The 18,216-nt window shown below is 37.7% G+C and overlaps 1 protein-coding gene across 1 annotated transcript in view; it reads right to left on the reverse strand.

Moving 5' to 3' along the window:
• Nucleotides 1–13,293, reverse strand: part of tyw5 (tRNA-yW synthesizing protein 5) — a 34,014-nt gene extending 20,721 nt beyond the window's left edge. Inside the window, exons 1-3 of the mRNA XM_028807664.2 lie at nucleotides 13,027–13,293; nucleotides 10,891–11,045; nucleotides 863–932 (exon numbers count right to left, since the gene is read on the reverse strand). Of these exons, the coding sequence (XP_028663497.1) occupies nucleotides 863–932; nucleotides 10,891–11,045; nucleotides 13,027–13,107 (306 nt within the window). The 5' untranslated portion in view covers nucleotides 13,108–13,293. The remainder of the gene's footprint in view (nucleotides 1–862; nucleotides 933–10,890; nucleotides 11,046–13,026) is intronic.
• Nucleotides 13,294–18,216: the final 4,923 nt, after the last annotated feature.

The following is an 18,216-nucleotide window of genomic DNA, read 5'->3' on the forward strand; positions in this document are numbered from 1 at the left end:
TGAGTTTCTTGGCACGTCTGTTGGTCACAATTATATCTAATGTAGTCAGCTATGAACAGATTTGAATACTGTAAGGGATAATCTAAACCCAATATATCTGTTCTACTCTCTGAGGATTCAATGATTAGTAGCAGTGCTTCTCACTATCCAGATTCAGAAGTAGCAATAATCAAATAAAGTTTACTATTATAAGCTTTATCTATCTAGCTGTCACTATCTGAAGAATTCTTACTTCATTCATATTGCAAATCACTTTGTACCTTCCCATTCTCCAACATGGCTACAAAATGTGTTCAAACAGCCACTTACCAACCGATCAACTGAGAAACCACCTGTTTATGCTGTGACAAGTAAACTTATGTGTTTGTTGCCTACATACTATTGTCAAGTTAACTCTGCACATGAAAACAGTGGTATTTGAAAATGACAGTAAAGGGGTTAGAGCTGTACTTAAATAACCAAAGATAAAATAAAAAAGCTATGTTATCAGTCACTAATGGTGACTAAATTATTATAGAAAAATGTGTCATATTTGTAACCATTTTAGTCACTGTCTAGAGCCCAGCAACCCCACCTTCCATTTTTTAAAATGATAAACTATAATGTCCACAAAGCCTATACTATCCTGGTGTACAGTAATTCAATAGCTAGAACAAAAAACGTTCATTGTTTATGCATAAATCTTCATGGGGACAAGAGTCTGCATAATCTACCAAATAGATTAACCAGTAAAACCAATTGGCCATACAAGTATTATTTTCAGAAGACCTGACAGGTATTTAAACTGATGTTTTTAATTTAACAGAAATATTCTTACAGAAGAAAGTTTTAGCCAAAACTAAAGAAGTGAATTTGACATTACCTCAGAAATAAAATATTCCATATGTTTATCCTCTGCTGCTCTCCTTACAAAAACAGAAAATGGTAAGGATCTAAAAGAACAGAAAACATACATGTAACTGTTATTACTTTGTTTGTGTGACCCTGGCAGACCAATGTATTAGAGTGAAGTTACTGGATACACAGTGATACTGAAAATTATTTGAGTAAATAACATTTAATTACAATACTGTCTGATGAAGTGATGAAACAAATTTGCCCAGTATGTTTTTCTTACTGATAAGCATGCTAGACACACAGTGCTTAGCATACAAAGAAATACTTCATTATAATGTTTGGTGCAATACGATTCATAAAAATTCACATTCTTCAGCACACCAGTGGAAACTAAGGGGAAGTCCACTTAAGACTGAAACCAGGCAGCATTCTTCCCACGAAGAGTTGTAGGAATCAGAAACAAACTATCATGTAGTATAGCTGAAGATGAAACCTTCACAGCTTTTAAAAACCAGTTGCATAAGATATTAGCTACTAGCTAATCAAATGAGCTTGATAGACTGTAATATCTGTTCTCATCTGCCGATCTTTTTATATTAACATATTCATACATAGCTCTTTGCTCTGAAGACAACGTCAGAGCGATTACACATATTTATAAATATAAAGCAGTTATAGGAAAAGTATAAAACTATGTAACATTTAAATGCATAAGCACTGTACATCTTGTAATTGTGTAACAATGGACATGGACCACTCTGGAATAAGTCAGGGCACCAGCATGATGAAAACCCCTTTTAATTGCAAGCTGAAACAACAGAAAAATAATGTGTACTTAAGGCAAAAAAGAAGCACTGGTTTTACACCAGAGCTCTATCACGGTGTAAGTCCAGGTCTCAAAAGATACCTTCTTCTGAACATAGCAAGCCAATCATATTTCAGGAATTTAAATGTTGTGTATACTTTCAATTAATAAAGTCAGTAACAAACTTTAATCTTAAAACATATATACAAGTAGATTTGTCCATCTAATAACATATTGTAACAGCACTGACAAGTTGAATCAGCCAGGGATAAATCACCCATAGTATATAAACATGGTAAGCCTACAGAGTCGCAAACATAAGTTCAACTAGTATGGCAAAGGCAAACAGTCCTTTTAAGGACAGTGAGCCACCTTAAAGAGTCAAGTAAAGAGAAAAGGATTCATTCTGCCACTAAGCACCAGTGCTACAATATATTCTTGAGTCATGCAAATATTATATTTGGCATGCTTGAGCTTAGTATTAATGATGAGAGTGGCAGCCATGCTGCTTCATTATAATGTATACATTATGCTGTGGCCAAAATTCACAACTTTGTATCTTAAACACCACAGACAGTGATGCAAAACAAATAGATATGTAATATCACTGATTTTTGTTCTTTGATCTCCCCAAAAAGGCTTGTTGGAATCATAGTTGGTTTAAGTAATTAAAAATGATTCATGGCCCTTTGAAGCGCCCAAGTGGGGAAATGTGCACCTGAAGGTGGTACAACAGAACTTCAATAAAATTCCCTCAGATTGTCAGATATTAACAGATTTTTGGAACAATACATGCTGTATTTTTTGGAGGGCAAGAAGTCTGGGATTTGCTACTGGTGTTTGGCCTTTAAACGAGACTTTGGAATGAGACTGGTCAAATCTGAGTTACAACCATCATTATGAAGAGTGTTCATCTTTGGGGATCCAGGGCATTTAAATGTTTGTTTTTTTTAATTATGATGTAGGTTTTTCATTTAAGTATTGTTGGTTACAAATTCTTACTAAAGTTGAAAAGGTCTGATATTATGATTGCATTACAAAAATGAACACTGAAATGTTTCATTGCATATAAAGTGGCACAGTTATGCAGCAGTTAATGCTGCTGCCTCTAACCAGCAGTGACTAGTGTTTGATTCATGACTGGCAACTTCCACTGTTTTCTGAGTGGCTTTTCTCTTAGTCTTTACATAAACGAATGTTTGATTAACTGCTCCAAGGAAAGACACACTCCGGTCTCTGTGTCCACATAAAAAAAGAATTGTTCACAGAGAACTACACTGACTTTAAAACTACAAAATAAGGTTTAAGAGTTCAGTCTTGTACATGTATTTTACATTATATACTTAAACTAATTTAAAGTCCATTCATCCATATGCTGAACTCACTTTCTCCATATTTTTCATGGTCAAGTTGAGCCATAATCTATCCTGACTGTACTGAAGACATGGTATGAACTTATCCTGAACAGGTCACTAGACAACTACAATTATTAATTATACTATCACACACATATTTGAGATACAGGAGAAAAAAAACTGAACTCAAGAGGAAAGTTCATGCAGGCAAAAAGAAAATGCATAGGGATTACATTCATATCTATTGAAACCATATCTTGTTGGAAAAAAAAAATGTTACACGTGGTTTGGATATCCAGGAGTATTTCACAACACCTTTAGGCACAAAGCTGGAAAGAGCCCTGGACAGGGTACCAGTACATATGAAATATGACCAGAAATGTAAACGTTAAGTCAAAAACATTGCTAGAAGCCAATAACCAACTTTTTGTCAGCATCAGTTACCACAAAGATAGTCGCTGAATCCTATGAATATGTTTACTTTGATTTATTGGCTTAATTGTAATTGATAACAAGCCACATACTGTACAATCCAAGCAGTACTGCTGGGCATACTATAAGACTGATAACAACCATGGTTCATATTTTATTTTCATCAGTTAAGCACAAAAATATTGAAGCTTTCTCAGCAGTTAACATTTTAAGAAATTGCTTTAAACATTTAAAAGAAGTGAAATATTAATGTTTGCATAGAATATAATTGGAATTAAATAGAAAAAATGATTATTAAAAATGTCAGTTTGCATAAAATGATTTTGTATGAGGGTATCACCCTGGAAAACTGATACTGTATACTGTTCCTAGTTTGAATCCCATACATGGTAATTGTGTCCATACAGTCTGCACATTCTGTCTATTTCTGAACTCTGTTTTTCTTCTCACGTATCCAAAGACCTGGATCCAAAGGTTGGGTTAAATAGTTACTTGAAACTGTAGCTGTTTGTGTATGAGCACCCTGCAATGTACTGGTGCCCTGTACAGGACTGTTTCTCACTATGTCCTCAGTCTACCTTGAGTTCTGCACTGTCAAAACATATTTTTACACCCTACAACTGTGAAATGGAATAAATGCATTTGAGAATGTATGTATGAATATGTACGAATCTGCCCATTTCAGTATTTATGATAACCAAAAAAAAATAGTATAACTTTATAACCGTAAGATGTATATTAGCTCAGCCACAGTTGAAGAAAGAGAAGTGTAAATACCATTGTTTCTTATTTGGAGATCTGCACTGATTATTCTATGTCTCATTACTAACTGATAATGGAGATTTTAAAATCCCTTTGGTGAGCCTGCTCTGTGTTTACTCACCTTCAGGGAACTGAAGGGGATCCTGAGCAGAGAATTTTCATCCATTCATTCACCTATTTTTGTTTTAATACCCCTTGTCCAAAAGAGGGTCATGAGATGCAGGAGCCTATCCAAACAGCCTCAGCTATAAACCAGGAATTAAACTTGGAAGGGATGCCAGTAAAAATTTGATAAAGGGCTTATTAGTAGTCTTTAACTGAATTGCTAATGCAAAATAATCAATGTTAGAATTCTGTAAAGATAAAATGCTTCATTTTTTAGGGGTCACAAACAAAATCTACAGAATATCCTTCACTGATCTGTGTCTTTAAATGATGGTCTTCAATATTCACGCCTTACATGTGTTTCTGGTCCTGGGTGACTAATGTAACTTGATTTTTTCGTTAAACAGTTTTATAATCAAATGCTGGGTCTCTAATTCCCTTTTGAAGATGACTTTTGTCTTCTCACAGTTTACCTTGTCAAGAAATACTAAACTTCATGCTCGACTTTTAAAGAAATATAAGAAAAATAGTGGCTGATTTTACACAGAGGAATACATTATTAATTGTGATTGTAATTTTATCTAAATACAGTGTGAAGTGACCATATTAAAGATGATCATACAAAAGTGTTCCTGAAATTCAGGAAGGAGCTCTTCCACTGGCATTCTTATTTTTTTGTACCTGTGTTTTCTGAAACTGAAGAAGAACAATTCACTGAATATTTTGACTAAAAGGATAATTAAAATACGAACTCCAAACATTTTCAGAACCCTTTTATTTGAAAAAGGACAGACAGGATACAAGAGCTTAGTTATAAGGTAGGACCCACTTCTGAACCGGGCACCAATCCATAATAAGATACACATGTGCAAATAATGAAGAAGAATGAATATATTTTATGCACAAACCAGTGTTTTCCTTCGTGCTGGTCCCAAGCCCAGATAAATGGGGATGGTTACGTCAGGAAGGCATCTGGTGTAAAAGTTTGCCAAATCAATATGCGGACAACAATACAAATTTCCATGCTGGATCAGTCGAGCCCAGGTTAACAACGACCGCCACCAGCACAATTAGCTAGGAGGGTGCTGGCGGGAATTGGGCTACTGTTGGTCAAACAAGTAGAAGGAGAAGAAGAGGGGGGAGACGTGTCCGGAGGCAGGAGGAGAGGAGGAGGAAAGTAAAGAGAGTGGAACTGAGGGTAGGAACTTTGAATGTTGGCAGTATGACTGGTAAGGGAGAGAGTTAGCAGATATGATGGAGAGAAGGAAGGTTGATATATTTTGCGTGCAAGAGACTAAATGGAATGGGAGTAAGGCCAGGTGGACCGGAGGTGGATTCAAATTGTTCTATCATGGTGTAGATGGGAGGAGACATGGGGTAGAAGTTATTCTGAAGGAACAGTATGTCAACAGTGTTTTGGAGGTGAAAAGAGTGTCAGGCAGAGTAATGATTATGAAGCTGGAAATTGGAGGTGTGATGATGAATGTTGCTAGTGCATATGCACCGCAAGTTAGGTGTGCAATAGGTGAGAAAGACTTTTGGAGTGAGTTCGATGAAGTGATGAACAGTGTACCCAAGGGACAGAAAGTGGTAACTGGAGTGGATTTCAATGGGCATGTTGGTGAAGGGAACAGTGGAGACGAGGAGGTGATGGGTAGGTATGGTGTCAAGGAGAGGAATGAAGAAGGTCAGAGGATAGTGGATTTTGCCAAAAGGATGGACATGGCTGTGGTGAATATGTATTTTAAGAAAAGGGAGGAACATAGGGTCACATACAAGAGTGGAGGAAGATGCACACAGGTAGATTACATCCTATGCAGAAGAGTTGGTCTGAAGGAGATTGAAGACTGCAAAGTGGTGGCAGGGGTAAGTGCAGTTAATCAGCATAGGATGGTGGTCTGTAGGATGACGTTGGAGATCAAGAATAGGAAGGGAGTGAGGGCAGAGGCAAGGATCAAAAGGTGGAAGTTGAAAAAGGAAGACTGCAAGGTTGAGTTTAGGGAGGAGGTGAGACAGGCACTGGGTGGCAATGAAGAGTTACCAGACAGCTGGGAAACTACAGCAGATGTAGTAAGGGTGACAGCAAGAAGGGTGCTTGGCGTGACATCTGGAAAGAGGAAGGAGGAAAAGGAAACCTGGTGGTGGAATGAGGAAATACAGGAGAGTATACAGAGAAAGAGGATGGCAAATAAGAAGTGGGATAGTCAGAGAGATGCAGAAAGTAGACAAGAGTACAAGAAGATATGGCACAAGGAGAAGACAGAGGTGGACAGGAGTCCCTGTGGACTATGATGTTTGCTGATGTCATTGTAATCTGTAGCGATAGTAGGGAGCAGGTTGAGGAGACCCTGGAGAGGTGGAGATATGCTCCAGAGAAGAAAGGAATGAAGGTCAGTAGGAACAAGACACAATACATGTGTGTAAATGAGAGGGAGGTCAGTGGAATGGTGAGGATGCAGGGAGTAGAGTTGGCGAAGGTGGATGAGTTTAAATACTTGGGATCAACAGTAGAGTAATGGGGATTGTGGAAGAGAGGTGAAAAAGTGAGGGCAGTCAGGGTTGGAGAAGAGTGTCAGGAGTAATTTGTGACAGACGGGTATCAGCAAGAGTGAAAGGGAAGGTCTACAGGACGGTAGTGAGACCAGCTATATTATATGGGTTGGAGATGGTGGCACTGACCAGAAAGCAGGAGACAGAGCTGGAGGTAGCAGAGTTAAAGATGTAAGATTTGCACTGGGTGTGACGAGGATGGATAGGATTAGAAATGAGTACATTAGAGGGTCAGCTCAAGTTGGACAGTTGGGAGACAAAGTCAGAGAGGCGAGAGTACGTTGGTTTGGACATGTGCAGAGGAGAGATGCTGGGTATATTGGGAGGAAAAAAGTAAGCCCCAAGCAAAGGCTTATGGATGGACATGCAGGTGATGGGTGTAACAGAGCAAGATGCAGAGGACAGAAAAATATGGAAGAAGATGATCCGCTAAGGCAACCCCTAATGGGAGCAGCCGATAGAAGAAGAAGATATATAATGTACTAAAAGTTGTGACCAAATAAATGAACAAATGTAAGTTAAATATCTCATTAAATGTTTTACTCTACAAATCATGTGTTTAAATGAAATAAGCAGTTCAAATGAAGGTATAAATCCCCATTCGATTAAAGAATTAGTTAATTAAAAAACTAGCAGCTACAGGGTTCCTCAGAACTGAATTTAGGAAGAAATGTTCTATCCCTGCTCATCTGAAGAAAAAAAATGTGTTGGCTTCATTCAGGGTATATACAGTGGAAGATAATATTAAAATGTGAACAGCTTTATTTTAAATGAAATAGCTACCATGAGCTAGAATCTCTCAGACAATTTGTTTTTTCTTATCTATCCCATACAATATGAACAATATTATGTATTTCATAAACACATGACATTTTCTAACTTTAAATTGTGTCCCATTATAATATTGGGTCCACACTCTGGTGAGACTGTAATGTTACATTAAAAGTTAATTCTATGGCTTAGTTTTTAAACATGGCCTTTCTAAATAAGAGAGTATGATTTAAACACAGCCACTTATGGTAGCCCTCGCTAAATATCTATGGTGTTTGCAGGTTCTCCTCAAAAAGCCTTTCTCTGGGCATTCCAGATTTGTCTCACTTTTCAAAAATGTGCAGATAGAAGCCAGGTTAGATCCTGCAGCGAAACCTATGAATATATATGGGCGGAGTGGTGGCTCTGAGGCTAAGGATCTGCGCTGGTATCCCGAAGGTTGCCGGTTCGAATCCCCGTCAATGCCAAAAGAGATCCTACTCTGCTGGGCCCTTGAGCAAGGCCCTTAACCTGTAATTGCTCCAGGGGGCGCTGTACAATGGCTGACCCTGCGCTCTGACCCCAAGGGGTATGCGAAAAAAACTAACAAACACTGTTGTAAGTCGCTCTGGATAAGAGCGTCTGCTAAATGATGTAAATATAAATGTAAATGTATGTGCAAGGGCAACCTGTATTATACGGACACTTTTTTAGGGGTGCCCCCTGACTTGTCATACAGTTGAAGTCAGAAGTTTAACTGTCCCTGTCTGGAGGAATAGGACAAAATTTCAGCAACTTATTGTAAGAAGCTTGTGGGAGGCAACCCAAAATGTTTGCCATATGTTAAACAATTAATAGGCAATGCTAACAAATATTAACAAAGTATATGTAAACTTGTGACACACTGGAATTACAATATTGGCAATAAAAAGTGAAATACTCTGTGAATATTGTTGGAAAAATTACTTTAGCCCTACATAAAGAAGAGGTCTTAAACAATATGCCAAATTTATAGTTTTTTAATATAAAATTTGTGCAGGGGATATAAAGTGAGTTTTAATGAATTCACCCCAAGTGTATGTAAATTTCTAACTTCAACTCTATGTTGCCACAGCAGGCTCTAGCCCAAAGCCTGCATTGCAATAAGCAAGTATAACAAATGAAAGAAAGGTTGACTTGCATCCTCAGGGAAACTGGGTTGGATCAGATGTTGAACATTTAGTTTCCATTATGACAAGAAAAAGACATCAATGCTACTTTATCTTTCTTTACCATCGTTGCAAGGATTATTTGCCCCACTTTTTCTTTAATAGTTCTATCAATTTATATGTTGTTTCACTCTTTACTGTTGTAATGATGCAAGTGTTCTAATATTTCAGTAGTAATAAGTACTTTTAAATCATGGCTACCTTTGTTTGTAATGCATTCATTCTACAGAATATACAGTGGTGTGAAAAACTATTTGCCCCCTTCCTGATTTCTTATTCTTTTGCATGTTTGTCACACAAAATGTTTCTGATCATCAAACACATTTAACCATTAGTCAAATATAACACAAGTAAACACAAAATGCAGTTTGTAAATGGTGGTTTTTATTATTTAGGGAGAAAAAAAAATCCAAACCTACATGGCCCTGTGTGAAAAAGTAATTGCCCCCTGAACCTGGTTGGGCCACCCTTAGCAGCAATAACTGCAATCAAGCGTTTGCGATAACTTGCAATGAGTCTTTTACAGCGCTCTGGAGGAATTTTGGCCCACTCATCTTTGCAAAATTGTTGTAATTCAGCTTTATTTGAGGGTTTTCTAGCATGAACCGCCTTTTTAAGGTCATGCCATAGCATCTCAATTGGATTCAGGTCAGGACTTTGACTAGGCCACTCCAAAGTCTTCATTTTGTTTTTCTTCAGCCATTCAGAGGTGGATTTGCTGGTGTGTTTTGGGTCATTGTCCTGTTGCAGCACCCAAGATCGCTTCAGCTTGAGTTGACGAACAGATGGCCGGACATTCTCCTTCAGGATTTTTTGGTAGACAGTAGAATTCATGGTTCCATCTATCACAGCAAGCCTTCCAGGTCCTGAAGCAGCAAAACAACCCCAGACCATCACACTACCACCACCATATTTTACTGTTGGTATGATGTTCTTTTTCTGAAATGCTGTGTTCCTTTTACGCCAGATGTAACGGGACATTTGCCTTCCAAAAAGTTCAACTTTTGTCTCATCAGTCCACAAGGTATTTTCCCAAAAGTCTTGGCAATCATTGAGATGTTTCTTAGCAAAATTGAGACGAGCCCTAATGTTCTTTTTGCTTAACAGTGGTTTGCGTCTTGGAAATCTGCCATGCAGGCCGTTTTTGCCCAGTCTCTTTCTTATGGTGGAGTCGTGAACACTGACCTTAATTGAGGCAAGTGAGGCCTGCAGTTCTTTAGACGTTGTCCTGGGGTCTTTTGTGACCTCTCGGATGAGTCGTCTCTGCGCTCTTGGGGTAATTTTGGTCGGCCGGCCACTCCTGGGAAGGTTCACCACTGTTCCATGTTTTTGCCATTTGTGGATAATGGCTCTCACTGTGGGTCGCTGGAGTCCCAAAGCTTTACAAATGGCTTTATAACCTTTACCAGACTGATAGATCTCAATTACTTCTGTTGTCATTTGTTCCTGAATTTCTTTGGATCTTGGCATGATGTCTAGCTTTTGAGGTGCTTTTGGTCTACTTCTCTGTGTCAGGCAGCTCCTATTTAAGTGATTTCTTGATTGAAACAGGTGTGGCAGTAATCAGGCCTGGGGGTGGCTACGAAAATTGAACTCAGGTGTGATACACCACAGTTAGGTTATTTTTTAACAAGGGGGCAATTACTTTTTCACACAGGGCCATGTAGATTTGGATTTTTTTTCTCCCTAAATAATAAAAACCATCATTTAAAAACTGCATTTTGTGTTTACTTGTGTTATATTTGACTAATGGTTAAATGTGTTTGATGATCAGAAACATTTTGTGTGACAAACATGCAAAAGAATAAGAAATCAGGAAGGGGGCAAATAGTTTTTCACACCACTGTATGTGGTATCAGTAATCTTATTAAGAGATATGTTATTGATCAAAAAATCTTGACTGATATGGGGTCTTGGATGGGGGACTTTCCTTAATAAAGGTTTATCCATAAACACCAGGGACAGTAACAGAAACCTATACTTCGGCGAAGTCACAAAACAACCGTAGGAAACTGCAATATAAAGGCTCCTCTTGGATTTAACATCTTTTATATTTTTAAAGCTCAAGTTTCAAACACCACTCTACCTGTATAAGAAGTTCTTGTTAATAAAGTCCAGTTGTGGTATGCTACAAACATGGATTTTCACACTGCAGTCAGTTCCATTATTAGCCAGATAATCAACAGTCCACTTTTCTGTACATGATCCCAAATCAATCCCTTTTAACAAAGCTGGCTTTCTCTGAAAAATAAATACACAAATTTATAAAAATTAATTTCATGATTTATTTTTTTACAAACCACCAAATATTGACACTTTCCCAAGCAATTATATTTTTAATGAGATTACAAAATTCAGTTAGAATCCTAAATTCAGCCCCCCACCGGATTAGCAAAATGTTTGGTGGAGTATTATGGTATATTAAATTGATCACCTACTTAAAAAAAAAAAAAGTTTTTCCATTGATAATTTAAAGATTAGTCCTGAATAGTATAACAAGGATTTTAGTACTGATGGTGATTCTTAACAATTGTAACTTGCTACAATGGAAATTAAAACAGTTTTGAAACAAGATAAATTAGAAACTGCATCACTATTACTAAGGAAACATACATTGTACTATTAGTATACATTAAATTAGCAGATGATGATAGTAAAATAGGTTATAATTTGTTACAACAACCTTCCCTCATACACAACAAAGAAAAAAAACCTATAAACCCCACAAGTAGACCATGTAAAATATTACCATGATTATGCCCCTGATGTAGAAAATGCAAAATAATAAATGTAGTTAAATTTAGATTGAGAAACTTGATAAGGTTTCAACAATTTTACAAACAAATCACAGAGTCAAGTTGCAACATACACAGTTCATATGTAAATTTAAATAAATTGTCAACAAAGTCATTACTTTTTCCCTCATGCTGACCTTAATCAGAGTATGAAATAATAAATGGTGTCTTTTGATTATCTGTTTAAACAATTATATTACACAAATATGATAAGGTCATAATTTGTTTGAAAAAACAGATGAACATGCAATGCATTTCCCATGTCATCCAAACAAAATTAAAATATCAACATCTTACCTGCTACAGCGATACAGTCACAAAGTTATCTATTTATCCAGCAATGGTAAAACTACTCATAGAAATGTTTAACAATTGAAATTTTACAAATATATCAAAATCTGCTTTATCCAATGCAGGGTCAAGGGGGCCAGGGCCTATCTCAGAAGCATCAAACTTAAGGCAGGAACCAAACCTGCATGGGGCACCATTCTAGTACACAGCCTACTCATTAATTTCCCATCATTGGGAAAAATTATGAATAACCAATCAATATGAAATGTTCTTCTTTAGGAAATGAGGGGAAAACTTGACTAATCTAAGGAAAGACAATGAAAACATGAGAAGAACTTGCTTATTCTACATAGCTGGTAATTAAATACAAGGTTCCACCCCATCAAGCTAGGTCCACAAGACAACATTTCTAACCACTAGCCCAAACCTAAATCAGATTTTACGTAATGCTTAACAGAACACTGCTGTTTTATATTTACAAACTTTTAATTTCAAATTACATATACTGACATCTGCTAGTTCCTTTTTGAAATCATTGCAAAAATATTTTTTTTAAAATACAAATACACTTAAATAAATGAATTGGTAATGGCAGAGCCAATTTCACCGTTTGTACTGTGGGGTGTGCACACTTAAAAATAATTTTTCCTGAAACTGTGAGCATTAATTTTGCACTAGGATAAATTACATAATTTGTAAATAAAAGTAAAAATAACAATTTCGTAAATAAAATCTTTCCTGACAGAAATTCTAGCTTCTTAGTGCTATATTCAAGTTTTTAATATCGCACCTTTTGCTTTTCAGAGCACATCATCCACACCTTAGTCATTCACTTTTAACTCAATTTAATTCAAAATGTTTTATTGAAATACTTGTGGCAAATAACCATGTGGAATTCAAACCCAAGACGCTGATCAATTGCAGTCTAGTTACTTAAACAAATGATCTCCAAAATGACCTGCCGTTTTCTGCAAATCTTTCAGAATTCTGCACTTCGATTAAACGACTGCAGCACTGGATATAAGGCATGAACCATATGGATTATATATTACTGAATGTTATGTTGCTTTTGACAAATGTAACAGATATTTTCGGAATGGTCCATTTATTCCTACTAGGAAGGAATGCTTTCTTACCAAAGGATAAATCTCCCTAATAAACTTATCTTTGTCGACATTGTTATACTCGTGCACCGTCTCCCTCTTCTGACACTCCATTTCAAATAGACGTGGCAATTAATTATGCACACATACAATAATTATGCATTGCAGTTGTAGTTTCAGCTTATAAGTCGCTTGTAATGGGCGTATATATTAATAGAGCAGCGCGACAGATTGTACGATCTTCAGCACTTAAATGCACTTTCAGGCGCGTCAGTTCAATCTTCCCCACAGCAACAAACTCTCGACGTGAAAATCAGTCCTGCTGTGAGAATCAGTGTAACGGTTAGTTCTGCGGTTGAATGTCAAATAATAAGAGAATGTTAATAAGAAACCTATAATGAACCTAGACAATTATTAACACCAGTTCTAGAATAAAGTGGCATTATAAACTCGATTAAGTGAAATCTTCCATCACAGTAGTGGTTTGAAATACAGTACTCCTATACATGGCCTAGACCTGCGTTGAATTTTTCGATTTTGTGACGGAAGAGTAGAGCTATTTAAATCAAAACACCACAGAGACAGGTTTATTTTCAGATTAATACTGTCTCTCAGAGGAGACACATGGATTACCTAGACTATTAAAATAAAGACGAACAAGCACCACCAGCCAGGTAAGCCCTTATGGAGAGGAGCAACCTACTTGATAATTTTGACAAATTGACCGTTTTTGCATGTGCATACAAAATGCTATGGAAATAATCACACTGTTGGAACCCAGGCCAAGAGGAAATTCTATACCCCAATACTTCACTCACAGAGGCCTCATTTATAAAACTTGCATACGCACAAAAAGAGGCTTGAAATGTGCGTACACAACCTCTCACATAAACGTCAGGATTTGTGAAAGAAAACTTAATGGGGGAACATGCGTATACGTATTTACGGCAACACTGACTTATCTGTACACAACATTTCAGGGAAACTGGGAAATGACGACACCCTTGATCAAGTAAGTAAATGCAAACAAACCATCTAAATGACAACTCATGCGTATACATCCTAATTAATATCACTGACCTGCTATTATATGCGTTGATGTGACATACATATTAACCTCAAAAGTTAAGAATAGTCTTCTTTTTTAGAAGACCAATGCTGCGTATTTGCACTGAAGAACATTTTTGTTTATATTGGCTTGTTGTTACTTTCAAGGATTAAAAACCAAAGCATGGTAAAATGTGAAAAACGTGTGTACTAGTGATGTGCAATATGAACTAGTACATGTTTAGGTCTCTGAACGAACGTGCTGGTACAATGTCATTAAAGAACAAATCTTTTTGAGGCACAAGCAGTGCGTGCTACATTTTATATTGCATTCCGCAACAGTCCAGATCTATCATACTAGGGGGCTCCGCCCCCTGCTCGCTTCGCTCGCCAACCCCTGGCGTTGGGGCATGACAAAGAGTGAGATGTATGAATTAGATATAGAATAGTGTGCAGGTTTGGATGATGCCTATATAAATACAAAATAGAGTGTTTGGCATAGAGTAATGTTTTATTGGAATATTTCTCTGTATACAACATTAGTAGTAAAGATGGTGTCTTGTCTTTGAATGAGTCTTCCTTGGCATGGATCATTTTTAATTTTAACTTTAATGTGAGATGAACGTCGAACACATGAGAAGGCAAAATAAAGTTGTGCATGTCCAAAAACGGGTTCAGAGAGGTAGATGCCAACCTTGTCCATGGTTTGTCCTTGTGATTTGTTGCTGGTCATGGCAAATGCAGGTTTAATGGGGAACTGTCGGTGTTTCAATGTAAAAGGTAATTCTAGGTCAGAACTCGTAAGGTCAATTCCAAGAATGAGAACAGTATTGTTAGCATGTGAATCTGAAAGAACTGTTGCTTGAATAACATCGTGTGTTATGGTGTTGACGACTAACCTTGTGCCATTGTATAAACCCTGTTTTGTGTTAAGGTTTCTTAATAGCTTGATTATTGTTCCGTTTTTAAGGGTAAGGTTGTGTTGTGGTCATTCGTCCGGGTTAATAGTGTTCAAATATTCTAATGGGAAATTCAGATGTTCATTGTCGTCATCAGAGTCAACTTTGTCAGAGCTTAGAAAGAGCCGTGTCTCTCCAGGAAGTAATGAAATGACCTGGTTATTAATGTGATTAACATTAATATTTTTTGGACATAATATAGTGCGTTGTGTTAACCACATATGCGAAAGCAGTATGGGCCATTGCCTTTTGGTGTCCTGTTATGTTCTCTGGTAGATGCAAAAGCAAATGAACTATTGTAGGATCTAATGTAGTTCATAAAGTTTTTACTTTCAGGCACATCCTTAGTTAGAAGCTTCTGTAGATATTCAGGATATGAATGTAAAGGAGGCAGTCTAATCTGCCCCTTTTGACAACAACGTGTAAATTCATTATTTGTATTGCCAGTTGTTTCTTCTGTGAAGTTAAGTGAATGACAATGATTGCAAATGACATTCATTAATCCCAATGAATTTTCCTCAATAGTGGACTCATTATTGAAAGCGTTGTCAGCCAACTGGCGTAAGCGTTTAGTAGACGTCTGGTGTTGATGTCTGCGACGGGCATGTTTTGCTTGTGGTGTTTGAGTGCCGCGTTGTTGCATGTCCATTATTTGTGACGCGCTATTTTTGAGTTTTAATTGATCCGCCTCCGCTTTGCGCAAAGTCCGTTTCACTCTACGTCGTGCATTGTTTGTATCGTGCCTTGTCCGTTTTTGTATGTCGGTCAGTTGAGCTTTCTGCTTTTTGAGTCCTGCTTGCTTGTTTTCTGGCCGGTTATATGCGCGTTGCTTTGCTCCCTTTTTTGTATGTCTGAGACGCAAGCTCTTTCTTTTGAAATCGTGGTTGTTTCGATGCAGCACTTTGAGACGCGCGCTGTATGCGTCTACGTTCAATGTGTCTGTTCATTTGGGCACGTCTCTGTAACGGGGTTACTTGAGCTTTGCGTTTTTTGATCCGAGACATTTTTTCTCACGTATTTTCCGAAGCGCATTGTATGCGCCGCCGTGTATTCTTTTTGTTTCATTCGTGTTCGTGTGTTTGGTTCCGTTATCCGATCCGAATAGTTTTGTACCCGTGACCGTGTATGCATGACTTGTTTGTTCCTCAGCGTGCGAAATATGGATAAGTATTAAGGAGGATAGCACTCACTGTTAATATGGAGCCTTTTCTCCAGTTGAACGGTTAATAGTGCTTTATTTTAATGAGATCCACCTATGCTGCCTAGTGTGAAGGTTTTGTGATGACGTATGTTTAATATGGACGTTTCCTTTAGATATGTGGCTTTGGGTGTCACTTCTTATTGATTGGGGGGGGGTGTGTGGGTGAGGATTGTTGTTGAGCGAGCGTCTTCTTTCGTTTTGTGTTCCAGGGGCTTGTTGAATCCCCCTCTTTGTGTGTGTCCCGTCCGTTGCTTGTAGGGTGTGTGGGGTGGTTTTGTGTTCTTTTTTTTTGTGTTCCAGGGGCTTGTTAAATCCCCCTCTTGGTGTGTATCCCGTCCGCCCTTTCTTGCGCCTGCGCAGTACGTCTTTTTGCAGCCACGGCCCATGGCCGGATGTGCCTGCGTCCATCATCCGGTTTAGCATTCTCGGTTAGTAATATGGATTTACTTCACTTAAATGGCTGTTGTCTTCGGGAAATAGCCTATCAGAAAAGCGTATCAGAAAAACAGTCATGACGACAACTAGCCAATGACTGACTTCGTAGATGACACCACAACCACCCAACCACAACCATTGATCAGTTCACACTGACTGATTGAATGAACCAGTATACCCCTACTGATCTGGAGAACCTTTGCAAGTTCATTCATTAACCAATGACAACAGACTTGCAGGACAGTACGCTGAAATAGTTCACCGAAAGATTCGGAACGGATGAACAAACTGCAGAAAAAGAGACTCGTAGTACACTGAATCTCAGTTCAGTTCACTGTTGATATATGTATAGGAGATTGCATCAGAAAGGATGGAATATAAAAGAAGGAAATTGCGGAAGATTAATCCAAAACTGAAGTCAGTTTTATTTAGTCATAAAAGATGTAAGCACTCACATGTTGTGTTTCTTTCGACATCTAGGCTATAAAAATGTTTGCTTATTTGATTATTATTATGTGTGAATTATTTATTTTGTTGCTTGCTTTTTGTATTGTTTATATTGTTTGGTGCTTAAAGTTGTTACAGATTTGTAGATTTTAAACTGGAAAAAAGCTTGTTTTTGTTTTAGAATTGAACAAATTAGTGATTCAAAGATGCTAAGATTGGAATCATTTTGGTTAACTGAACTAAATAAATCAAAAAAGAATCATTTTGCATATCAAGAAAGCCATAAATATCACGTGCTGCAGCCTATTTATAGTGCAATGGTTTGACACAACATGACTTATTTGCCTCTGCTTGAAGACTATACAAATGGTTATATACAAAGGGAATTAGCATTTAGGGACTGGTCGGATTTTTGATGTCGGCTATGGTGGAAGCCATAAATGACTAATGAGGCACCACATTCAGTTTCTGTATTGTTGGGTTTTACATACCAACATAAAAAGGAAATTCACAACAGAGTGCTGTTTTTCTAACTTAGTTGTGGCACAATTGACAGCATTTATATTGCAATAAGGGTACATAGAGAGAATGACACTGCTTTTGTTATCTGCAAGCAGTGCACATGCTGGTTATTGTACCTAATGGCAGATTTATTGGTAAAATAACTGGCTGAACTCACAGTTTTTCATGTGGACTATATTTTTCATTATAACAGTGGCTACCTATTCAAGCACTGGCATCTTACACCTTTCCCTGACCCCCCATAGTGTGCCATAAAAATGCAACAGGCAGTGTATGGATGAGTCAGGTAGGAGGCTGCTCTACTAGCCAGTCAAGGTATGCAGCATCATGATTGCATATTTAGTGAAGACAACAGAGAACATTATTGGGGTGCCTCTCCCTTCACTACGGGACATATTTTACAAACACAGTGTCCGCAAGGCCTGCAGCATTGTGCAGGACCACTTATATCCCTCACATGGACTTTTCACACTTCTGCCATCCAAGAGAAGATATTGTAGCATCAGAGCCAGATCTGCCAGGCTGCAGGATAGTTTTTACCCCTGAGCTGTCAGACTCCTTAATACCATGCTGCCCCCGGGATCTTCCACACTGCCTCAACCACCTCTAAAA

The sequence above is a fragment of the Erpetoichthys calabaricus genome, chromosome 8, assembly GCF_900747795.2.
Source record: "Erpetoichthys calabaricus chromosome 8, fErpCal1.3, whole genome shotgun sequence".
NCBI lineage: Eukaryota > Metazoa > Chordata > Cladistia > Polypteriformes > Polypteridae > Erpetoichthys > Erpetoichthys calabaricus.